The 12182-nt window shown below is 42.4% G+C and overlaps 1 protein-coding gene across 1 annotated transcript in view; it reads right to left on the minus strand.

The window, feature by feature from the left end:
- GRM8 (glutamate metabotropic receptor 8) overlaps positions 1–12182 on the minus strand; it is a 702547-nt gene that overhangs the window by 686048 nt on the left and 4317 nt on the right. The window contains exon 2 of the mRNA XM_045576508.1: positions 7914–8736. Coding sequence (XP_045432464.1) covers positions 7914–8423 — 510 coding nt within the window. The 5' untranslated portion in view covers positions 8424–8736. The remainder of the gene's footprint in view (positions 1–7913; positions 8737–12182) is intronic.

The raw sequence follows: 12182 nt of genomic DNA on the forward strand, positions 1-12182 counted from the left end.
TAGAGGTCACTCTCCATCCACCTGAAAGGAAGCAAGGTGAGATGCTGGAGCAAGAATATGTCACCATCTTCACATCCCTAGGGAGCCCAGTATGTCACTATGAGGGACACAGAGACAGATCCAGGACTTCTCCAAAGATCTGAGGCTACATTATTCCAAGGAATTCAGCCTCCCCAAGCTCAGAGGGAGACTAGGAGAGTTTGGAAGACTGATGGCCAACCTTGAGAACGCATGCCTATTAGCTTGCTGGGCCTAATGGAGGAAAGCAGCAGAGATTGGCCTCATTCTGGAAACAGATAAAGGTGGCTCTGAACAATGTAATCCCTGGACCCCACCCCACCAACCTTGTGCTCACTATGCATTTAAAATACATGAAGATTACACGTCTATTTTTATGTTATTAAGAGTACTTAAAGAGAGGAAAAGTCCCTAATTACAGCTAAAAGAGATGTCTCTCTTTTGCCAGAGAATGTGTGTCTTCAATTAAGTGGGTAAACAGGCCGCTTTCCCCACTGTGGGGAAAGAAGCGCCTCTTGTGACCCTCCATTGATTAAGACTGCTGTGGAATGCCATTTGCAATCTCGTTGCATAATGGAAATCAGGAGGTAGCTGTCATGGTTTCTGAAGACAAATTGCCTGTAGCTGAGACAAATCATGGCCCCTTTTGTCTCTGTCTGTTCTCACTTCCCAGCTAATGTGGACCTTACAGTCAGGGTTTCTTAAATCAGTCAGCTCTACTGTCACAGGTAGTAAACATGGTCATCTGAGCGACTGTGCCTTAGAAATTGTGTTCAAGTAACCATTACACTGACCATTATCCCTGAGCCATGCATTATTTAGTAAGAAACACAACTTCCAAAAGGGCACACAATTAAAAATAGATCCATACAGCAGCTGCTGTGATTTTATGACCAATACAAACAGAAATCCAACCAGGCATGAGTCAAAAGAAGAAAGACTGTGCCAGACGGAACACTGTTCAGTCTCGTTTTTTTTGCCTTGTGTCCCTTGACTTGCAAAGTCAGCCAGCAAGCGATTTGTATGGAGCAGTGGTCCTCAAAGTGTGGTCTGCAAAATAGCATCACCTGGGAACTGTTGGAAATGCAGTCTCAGACCCCAACCAGACCTACTGACTCAAACTCTGAAGATGGGCTCAGCAATCTGTTTTCACGAGTCCTCGGGGTGATTCTGATTCATGCTCAAGTTTAAGAACTGCTAAGAGTTCTCAAGTCTTAGCTTCCTAGGGAGCTAAGACTTCCTAGGAAGGTACGAACTTTGGTTGCAAAAGACTATCTTCAGAAGACTCTGGGAGGAAGCCTGTCTGACACCAAATCAAACCATTGCAATCTTCAATTTTTTGTAGACTTAAAACTTTCTCTAAAAAAAAAAATTACTAAGTCTATAAAATCTTTTTTTTAAACCCCTGCAGTCTTTAGGGTGAATAAGTAGAAGAGCACATGACTTTCCTTATGCAAATTTGTTTCCTTCTTTATTTACCTACACCCAGATTTCCTCTAGAAAGGTTTTCAGACAACTCCTTAGACAAAATATATATAGCATCCAGTCACAAGCCATTCTCTAGGAAAGACCCCTGGTTATTTAAACAACCTCGTTACTTAAAACACCCACAAGATAGGCATTAATCACTAAGTAAGCTCTTGAGATGTCTCCAGTATTCACTGTAGGATTTCAGACCTTTCAAGGGAAAAGTGAGAAAGATTCCATTTCAATTCACCAAGTTAAAAATGTGTTCCTTCTCCACCCAATGAGAGTTGAGATGCTCCTTTAGCAGTCTCTGTATATGATCACTACCCTAGGTCTGAGTTACTACCTGCCATGAGGAGCCACAGCCTGTGATGTGAGCCTGTGTCGTGAGTCATCCTGACGGCAAGGTGTTTTTGGTAAATCATTAATTCAGCCCCTTTGCTGGTCCAAGGAAGGGCTTTACCGTAGCAAAACTCACTCCAGAGCTCAGAGTGCTTGAAGGAGCCTCTCGCATTGTTTCCACTTTTTTCCAAGTGATAAATGATCTTAAGAAATGAAAGGGAAGTAAGCTATCAGTAAGGGATTTGTTTATAATTAAAAACCAAGCAGCTGTTAAAAATTAAGCTTTATACTTCTCAATCCTGGGCAAATGTCAGAATAACATTTGGTATATTTTAAATAATAGTGATTATTTAAAATATACCAATGCCAGGGCTCCACCCCAATGTTGTTGGTCTTAGATAGGGTTTGGACATTTGCACTTTTTTAAAAAAAACTATCCACATGAGGCTAATGTGCCTCGAGTTGAGAATTGCCGAGGTAGATCTATATTAACCAAGATGGAAATCTCTCCCAGACATATTGTTACATGAAAAAGAAAATCAGAAGACACATATCTATTAATAAAATTATTTGTATGTGTGTGTTATTTTATTAGTAGATATATGGTTTCTTCCCATTGAATACTATTTACTTATTCATTGCTTACCATTTTAAAAGTGGAAACGTGCTTATGTCTTTTACTTATTTAATTTATAATGTTAAAAATCTGTTTATAGAAAATGTGAAATTTTTTTAAAGTTCCCATGAAAATGGGAACTCCCAAAATACATTATGTCTTCTTTTCCCCCTTCTCCCTCCTATTCCTTTTTCTCAGAGTATAAAAGTAAAAATACACAAAATTCTTCCCTAACTGCCTAAAGCCTATTATTTCCCATATTTGGGATAGGAGAAATATGGTTCATTTGTTCATAAATTCATTCATTCACTTAACAGACATTTTGGAAGGTTCCCAGACAGGTCCACTAAGTACTGGAAATAAAACAGCAAACAAGACATACGTGCCCTCACGGAGATCCTGGAGACCAGCCTGCCCTTGTTGAGTTTTGTTACTTAACAAAGAGAGTGCATCTGTCCAGACAGGTGGAAAAAGACTTCCCACAGTACAGACGGACCTTCATTCTGGAGGTAATGGTAGCCATTATCAGAGTTCTAAGGAGGGGAGTGACTTCACCAAGTCTGCTTTACAAAGTTAATTTAGAGCTTGCTGCCGCAGCAAACAATTGACTAAAGAAGTCTATCTTTCAATTTTTCCATTTATCTATTTGCCATCAAGTAAGATTTAACATCCAATGCTACCTCCTGCTGAGTTTATTGACTGGGCTCATTTATCTGTCCATCTCACTGGATGAGCTCGGCTATGGAAGGTTTACCTTTTCAGAGTTTACAGTTAACAAAGCCCATTGTGTGCAATAAATAACTCGCAGCACGTTTGGCTTTGTGGAAGTGGTTGCTACAATTAGCAGAGTCTCTGGGAAGAAAATACATCTTTGTAAGCATAGCCAGGTAGGCAAAGGCTTCCACCAGGGTAACGGGAGTGCCTCAGGGCTCCATTTACTTACACAAAGGTCAGTGTTAGCCATTTATAACCAGGACACTGCCACGTGGGAAGAAATGTTCTAACCCACCCACAGGTGGACTTCTATTGGAAAGTCTCACTAGATGGCTTTGGGAAGTATACACTACAGACTATGTAACTCTTATCCTTCAAGAGTAGGAAATTTACTCTCTGGGTGAAGTTGACGAGGAAAACATGAGTGAGAGAAATTAAACCTAACACTGTCCTTTTAGGACCCCAATGCATCCATGTGGACATTAATATGCTTCACTTCCAAGCACCAACGTGCTGTTTGTAACATGGACTGTTCGATCTTTGCTCCAGTAAGATAGGTGTTTTAAGGAACAGATTTGCTCTAATTTGAAGGAAAGGTGGAAATGTCCTAGAAAATGGGGAAACGAAATCTGAGCTCCTTATAAAACATACGCAAATTCCTCCAAACAACTTAATGAAACAAATTTAACTTATGGGCTTCCCAGTCAACATTTCCAAAGGCATTCTCATTATTTTCTAAATTCTTTTCAAAAGGCACCAGCTCTCAGTGCTGCTTCCTTTTTTCCTTCCTCTCTCTGCAATCCAGGAGCCACCATGCTGGCATTTTCCCCTCTGTGCAGGATGGAGCAGTACTGGCTTTGCGGTCCTGCAGTTACATGTCACATTATCATAATGGATAGTACTATTATCTAAAACCATTAACTTGCTATAGAGATTAAACAATTGCCCAGGTGACCACTCTGCCCCCATGCTAACCTATATATAAAGGCGGTGTGTGTGTGTGTGTGTGTGTGTGTGTGTGTGTGTGTGTGTTGAGACACAGTCGTATTTCTAAAAGGTTCGGTTCATTCAAGTCTTGTTCTGTAACTCCCAAACTTGTTTTCGCTCCCAACTCACCTGGGAAATGTGAGACGCTTCAGTCATTAAAATGGTTCCCCGGGAGGGGGCTGGAGGCATGCACTCCCTCACTGGGTCCTGCCATTTGCCGAGCCGCACACACTACCCCTGGAGCATGAGGAGAGTCCAGTGGGCGCAGACCACAGGGCAGCTTCTGCACCCAGGGGTGTCTGGCTCTGTCCCCCTGCCCAACTGTCCTCCAGGGGCTGTCTCTGGGAGCCAAATGAGCCTCCCCCCACTGGTGCCTGAATCCGCTTTCCCAACACAAATTATTTCATTCAATATTTAGTGATCCTGCAGAAGACAGAATCCTCCTCTGACTTCCACACAGACATACTTTATGCAGATGACTGATAACCTTTCCCGGAAACCAGACTTCAATTAAGAGAACATGGAGGGATACAAGGACAGGCTGCCACAGGAGGGCCAAGGCTGAAGGACAGGAAGATGGAGAAGCCCAGATTGGCTCCTTCACAAGGGAGCCCACGCTAAATTACTCCATGCCTGTACCAGGGCTGTCTGAAAAGAGGGAACTGAGAAATCTGGAGATTACTTACAATGTTAGCCCAAATGTTTTCTATACAGTTTCAAACAGACCCAAGCTACATTCTAAAAACCTCCAAGTAATATTTATTATTGAGCAGGACAATGAATAAATGCATTAAAAGACCTTGCTCACATCCCTTATAGTCAGAGTTAAATATTTGTATATTTTCAAACCAAGAGGCTCCACCCTCTTTAACTTCATCAATCCAGGTATAAGTGGCAATATACTAATATCCATGCATCACTATAGATTCTGTGGGTCTTATGCTGTCTTGGAGGAGCCCAAGCTCCATAAAACTGTCCTAAATGTTGACCTAATTAATAAAATTAATAATTGTATTAAGGGCACTTGACTTAATAAAATTATTCATTTTTAAAGTGGAACTATAGGCCAATCTCAATATGTTAATTTTATAATTATAACTTGAAGAGCTATTCTAATATTTCATGTCAGCACCAGCATATGTGTGTTTAAACAGGATATAGTTATACATTAATGGGAACATTTTCTAATTCTAAAAGTGACCATCATCAATTCATACTTAATATTATTGAAGTGCTGCCTGGAGGTCTCATAGAAATCATCAAAGTGAATCAAAGTAGCACAACAAGTTGTAATTATCACATTCATGTGGTTTCATGCTGAGCTGGAAGATGGGCTGAGCACCTATATCCTCTCCCTTACTTTTAAAAAACACAATTTTTTCAAGCCCAGTAATTTAATAAATACATTCACTTCTATAAACTAAATGGTCACTCAGTGCCAGGGTACTGATCTTCTTCATGACATTCACCATGACCAATGTCCGCTCCAGACGAAACGTCTTTCACTCCTTGTGCTCTTGCCCCTTTATGCACTGACCATGTCTCAGAAACTGGCTGGAGCTTTGGGCTCTGCCCAAAGAGTCCATGGTAATTCCCCTACTGGGTTACCGGAAAGAGTAAGGGGAGAACAAGACAGTCCATGAGGGAAGACGAGAATGGAAAGAAGCCAGGTCCAGACTGCATAAAAGCAAAACCCGCCTTTCAGAGGGCCCGAGGAGGCTTCCAGGAGGCTTCCAGGCAGTTCAAGGAGGCAAAGGAGTTGGCCAGATCCTAGTAGAACCCTTCACCTGCATTTTCTCATTAAACCCACCCAACAACCTAACACGATGTTAATAGCCCCATTCTACAGAGAAGCTGGTTCTGTGCCACAACTGATGTAAACAAGCTTTGAGAATCTCAAATAAGCACTTACCACTTCCACCCCCTGCTCAAATCCTTGCCTAATGGGGCACCAGACTATAGGAAGAAGAAGGATTCCAAGTCTTTCTGGTGGGATAGATGGGAACCAGAATTAGCCCATTAGGGGAAGGTAACAGAGGAAGAGAGACAATCTTCATGAAGGTTCTCCTCTTCTCTGAAAGTGAGTGTCATTGGGCCATCATGGCTGCGTTAGGAACAGAAAGAGATGCTTTGGAGAAAGCAGGGCATGAGATCAAGTCAGAGAAGTGGGAAGGTGGCTGGAGTAGGCCATCACCCCGAGCAGAAAATGCCATGTGGCTCGGAGTGGGGACTGCTGGGAAAAGACCTAGATCCCAGGATGCGAGGAAACCCTGCAGAATCCTGGTTCTGCATCTTGCCTCTGGACAAGGGGTCAGCTAAGCCCAGGATAAATTACTAACAACTTGCTCATTTGCCTCAAAAGTTTCCAGAGATGAAGAATGAGGGCGCCCGTGGCTGCCTGTTTTAATCGGTGTCCTCCTCGCGGCGTGGGGCTCCTCCTAATGTCCTGCTCTAACGCGTCCGGAATTCCCTACAGCCTGTTTGTGCTGCTCAGTGCTCCTCAGACATGGAGAGCTGCTTCTGCTCAGCAGCCTCCTCATTTGAGAAAATGCCATCCGGTCATTAAGTTGCCTCTTAGCATTCTCTTCTCCAAACTAGGGGAATTCACTCAGAAGCTGGACAGCCACTTTGGGGGTGAAGGGTGTTACAGAGAGGATTACACCACACTAGAAGGTGCTCCAAGATACCTTCCAAACTACAATAGAAAGCCTTTTATCTTTACTGTGAAGCAGGTTTTCCATCACTTGGCTCACTTTTGTCACTAGATCTGTCACCTAATTTTCCATATTCTCTTAAAAAGTTTAAATGTAATGTGCATAGGAACGGTTTCTCAATACCAAGCAAAACCTCATTAGTTCAGAATAAGTTGGAAAAGGCATATTCCAGACTAGGAAATCAGAATGAAAAGTATTTTCAATTTTAAAAATTGTCATTACAAAAGACTACATAATGGATATTAACAAATACAATGAGAAAGTTAATGAAAGACTGGTGAGTTATGATAACTTTTTTCATGGCACTTCACACTCTCAAGGTGTTGTTACATACGTCGCTTTATTTTGCCAATTTTATTCAATATGTAAGTGTAATTTATAGGTAATAGATCATCTGAACAGAAATCTAAATCAAAAAGTATTGAATGATCTTGCTAAATTTGAACTTTCAACTCAGTAAGAAATATATATAATTACTCCAGGGCTGCATCAGGGCAGTCTGAATTAATGAGGTTCTGCTCTTCTGTAGCTATAATAAACCTGACAATTTTATGGCCATCTTAGCCCAGAGTGTCACTCCCATCTACCCATTAGTAATAAATACTGTTTCTGCACACAGGAACTTTTGTCATAACAGAGCATCCCACTTTAAAGAACTTTCACCAAGTAAATTACCTAATGTCTCAAATACCATCGCAATGTTTCCTATGATAAATGTGCAAAGAGTTCATTATGCTCTCTAGAAATACTTGCTTTGATTAAAATGGGCCTCAGTAAAGAAGACATTCCAGGATGTGGAGGACTCAACATGTCACAGAAATTAACATTTTCTGTTGGTTCAGAAAAAGAGCAGCCGTGGTTCGTTCTAAATAATGGGGCTAAATTAACACATGGAGACACCCAGACCCAGAATCCTCTATTAGGGAAACCTGGTGACCCTGAAGGGGGTCAATGAGCCTCTTCACCATCTTCACTTTCTTCTTTAAACCTGCAGTTGGTGTCAGAACAATTTACTATTCTTTCAGAATGGTCAGGAAGACAATGCCTTTACCTACCTTGAAAAGTCTTAAAATGTTAGCAACCATGATGGACACGGAGCTGGCTGCAGCACCTATGACTCCAGAGATCTTGTCAGGCTTGGTGAAAATGGGTGGGTCTCCGTTAGCACACTTCACGTCCGACGCATCTTTCTCTATCAGCGCCTGCACGAACGTCAGCGACTGCTCCAGAGCATAGGTGTCCCTGGAGCACGTGTCAAGGATCCGGACGCCCAGGGTGATATTCGTGAGGAGGTCGGGGTCCTTATTAATCTGGTCGATTGCATAAAGCATGGCCTCCAGTCTGTGGATCCCCTTCTCCTTCTTCAGCTCCCCGCATGGCACCCCTCTCTCTCCCTTTGCGTGTACCGGGAAGAGACCCCCCAGAATGATGTCCCCATCCATGCGGATGGAATGGGCATACTCCTGGCTGTGAGTTCTTTGCATCATGGTGAGGATCCAGTAGAACTTGGCTGTCAGGAGGAAGAAACAAGGGCAAGAGGCCGATCGCTTTCCCTCGCATACCATTTTCTCCGCAGGTGGTGTTGCAATCCAAGGCCCAAAGTTTATTCTTGCCACAGAAGAAGGGGGACCACCTGAGGCCGCACCTTCTGGAGGCTACCATCAGGCCCCCTGAGAAAGGCTCTGTGGGCTTCAGCACGTTCTCTTGATTGGAATGTCACAGTGAATTTCCATCCAACCTCTAAGGTTCAGTTTTTATTTCCATATAGAGTCCACTTGCCTGGAATGGTGCAAAAATCAGAATAACTGCTGAGGTTCTGATATTGGGATGAGGTCAACAATCCATGTCCTTGAAGTCAGCCCTGCAGCCGAATTATTCCTGGGGCAGAAGGGAAAAGAGGGGTTTAGTTCAATTGGTCTACATTTTTCATGGTTTTAAGCCCTGTTACACCAACCTTTTTTTTTTTTTTTTTTTTTTTTTTTTTTTTTGGCTTAACTTCCCCTCTTCAGCAAGAAGCTAATTCTTTTTGTCCCCCTCTGATTCTGAACACCTGGCTGCACTGCATCTACACAGAGAGATTGATGACACTTTTGGAGCAGGGGGGGAAAAGTACCAGAAACTAGGTTGATTCTCCCAAGCCAGAAAGTATTTTTATTTACCAGTTTATTTCAATAGATCTAATTTTCGTGAAGGTAAAAATGCTGTGATTGATGGCATTCTTTCTTTTCAAATCTGTTTGATGATTTAGCATTTAAATTTTGACCACACAATCATCATGAAAGGTTATTTTCTGTGATGTATTCAACAAGCCAGTTGTCTGTGAATGACCTTTTTTGGTGCCTGAGATTTCTCAGTAGAAAAAAAAAAGTGATTATTCAATCACACACACACACACACACACACACACACACACACACAAAAGGAAGAAATCCACTCCAAGAGCCCACAGTGTATAAGTTTCATAGCTTGTGAAAATATTTCACAGAGATTGTCAGTTATTTCACATAAATTATCTTATTGTTCTGTGGTAACAAAAACAAAGACTTAAAAATTAAGCACCTAGGGAGGTTAAGGGTGAGGGTTACCATGGTCAGAGTTTCCTATAGAATGTGTCAGGGTGGAAGCAGTGGGCATGTTTACAGTCCTAGAGTAAACATGCCTTGATCCTAGAATCACTAGGAGCAAATCAGAGCCGGAGATCAATTGAAGAGCTTCTTAATTTCATCTGACTCCCTGGGGAAAACAGTTATTTCATCAAGACTAGAAAGAAGCCTGGATGAAAATGTCTACAAGCAAATCAACTAAAAATAAAACTTTATCCCAAGACCCTGGCTCTTAAGAATTCTATGAGGTTCTTTCAAAGGAGTTTTGAGGAGGTTTAACTGAAAGCTAGAATTGACCTACCATGCAGGAATCAGATATTTGAAACACACACAGTTGAGAGGATAAACAGCACTGACTTATTTTGGCAGGATGGTTAAGCTACCACTCATTTCTAACCTACTTACATAGAGAGATTAGAAACCTGAAATTCTGACAGTTTTCCTCTATCCTGGACAACCAACATCTGCTTGTGTTTTCCATTCAGATGTACAATTTCCAGTTCATAAAGTTTTCATTCCATCCTCTCTGTCCCAAAGGGAAGGATGGTGCCTCCCTATAGAACAATGGAACATATGTCCAAGTGCCTTCAGAGAAATCTGCCCCTTCTCCACTTTCCTATTGGAACAGGGGGCCCATCCCTTCCCTGAATTTCCAAGTGGACACCCGGAGGATAGTCAGATAGGCAGCCAATGGCCCACTCTGCCGAGATTGTCCTATTCAGCTTCCGACAAGCTGGATCCCCTGCCTACTGGCATATGCTAAACCCTAGATTTCCTCTGTTCTACCCCAATCTACTTAGTCCTTTTCCGATTTTTCTCACATGCAATTCTCCTGGCAGCTGCTTCTCCTTCAGAAAATCTGTGATTCAACAGCAGCCTGACCTCAGGCGTTCCACAAAAGGAAACACTTAGAAAGTCAACTTGACTTTCTGGCTGAAATCCTGTACTAGTGAGTGGTGGACTGTAAATTGCACCGACCACAGGGAAGCAGAATTGTGTTTTACAGTTTCACAAGGAAGATCCGTTATGAGATAGTAAAACCTCATTAACTTGGATCACTAATTCAGAACTTGAGACCAAGTCTGCACGGCTGGGCTGACCCTCTGCATATCCTTTCTGACAGAGCACAGGATAAAAGACTGCATGAACAAGGGATCTTTATGGGGAAGAGGAAGTGGACCCATTGTCCTCCAAAGACCAGTCCTTCTTCATTTCATGGAGCTGCCTCCCAAGTGCTTAAGCCACTTCAGAGAATAAATAATTTCCAATTACAGACGAACATAAAAACAGTCCACCTGTTAATCACAAATTAACCTTACATACTCACCTGGCATTAACCTAGTGCCATTGCTATACAGTCCTGGAAGAAAAAAAATTTGAGTTTCTTTTCAAAGTATTCGTGTTTACAATAATTTTCAGTCTCTCTAACATCTCCCAGGTCTGTGTAGAGGTCTAAGTTAAGGAGAGGTTGGAGGATAAATAGCAGTGAGAGAGGAATTAGTTATATTAGATGAATGCCCTTACATGGAAAACAAGAGGTTCGCTTTGCTTATTATTTATTGGACAGCTCACTTGAAGTTTTGCCTAAGCTCCCTCCTCTGCAGCTCGGAACGAATGGCACATAATCTCTCTAAATAAAGCTCGGCTTTCTTATCTGTAAAGGGTCGAGGGAACCTGCCAGCAAGCACAGGACCTGGCACAGGGCGAGTGGAGCTACTGGTGCTAATCTGGTCTCCAACTCCTTTGCCACTGAAGCAGAGCAACTCTTCCCATGTTTGCCCAGTTGGTGAGGTGTTCCTTGATCTCTGCCACTTTAAAATTAAAATCAGAGCTACGTATAAAATATTGAAATATTGAGCTTATTTCAAAACCTGATACGTTGTTATAAAAATCACAGACTCTTGACAGCTAGAACGTTTAGTTTCCCTTTCAAATTCTAAGAAAAAAAATATATTTGAAAGTTCGTAAAAAAAAAAAGACAAAACATAAATTCGGTTTCATTGTATAATCTTATGCTGCCTAACCTTGCCCTTAGGCGATTCTTATGAGCTTCGATCTGAACTCCTTGGAGTTGGTGAGTTTTAAAGAAATAATGGCCATTTCGTGCTACAGAGGCAAATAGCTCTGCTTCCTGTTCTGTGCTTGACTTAAAATAAGCCAGTTTTTTCTCTCAAACTGACCTTCCTCTAGGGTTTGCTACAAACCTCACCTTGGCTGATGGACTTGTTCAAGGAGGTGTGAAGTCTACACTCCAGAAACCGACCCGTGAGGAGACTGGATGCCGTGCACTATTTCTGAGCCCACAAGAGGTGCTCCCCAACCTTGGAGGAGGCTTAACTCAGCCCTGGAGCCCTTCCTGGTCACTCCCTCCCACCCCAGCCTAAGTACAGGTGCATCAGATGGCATTAGCACTTCCAGCATCAGCCTTACAGGCCTGATCTGCTGGGGAGCAGCTCCCCACTGTCCCCCACCTCAAACCACCCCCCCCAGACACACACACACACACACACACACACACACACACACACAACTGGAACTCAATTCTGTGGCTGCTTAACAACTTTCCTGAAAGGCCAGTAGTAAGAACAACTTCTCAAGGGCCAGGGCCCTGAATTCTGCTGTTTATTTTCCACATACCTTCTCTGTTCCAAGGTACCAAGTGCCTAACAGAGTACCTTATTGAATTCCCATTCACAGATTAGCTTTTGTATAAATAAGACG

This window comes from Pipistrellus kuhlii, unplaced genomic scaffold (assembly GCF_014108245.1).
Source record: "Pipistrellus kuhlii isolate mPipKuh1 unplaced genomic scaffold, mPipKuh1.p scaffold_m20_p_10, whole genome shotgun sequence".
NCBI lineage: Eukaryota > Metazoa > Chordata > Mammalia > Chiroptera > Vespertilionidae > Pipistrellus > Pipistrellus kuhlii.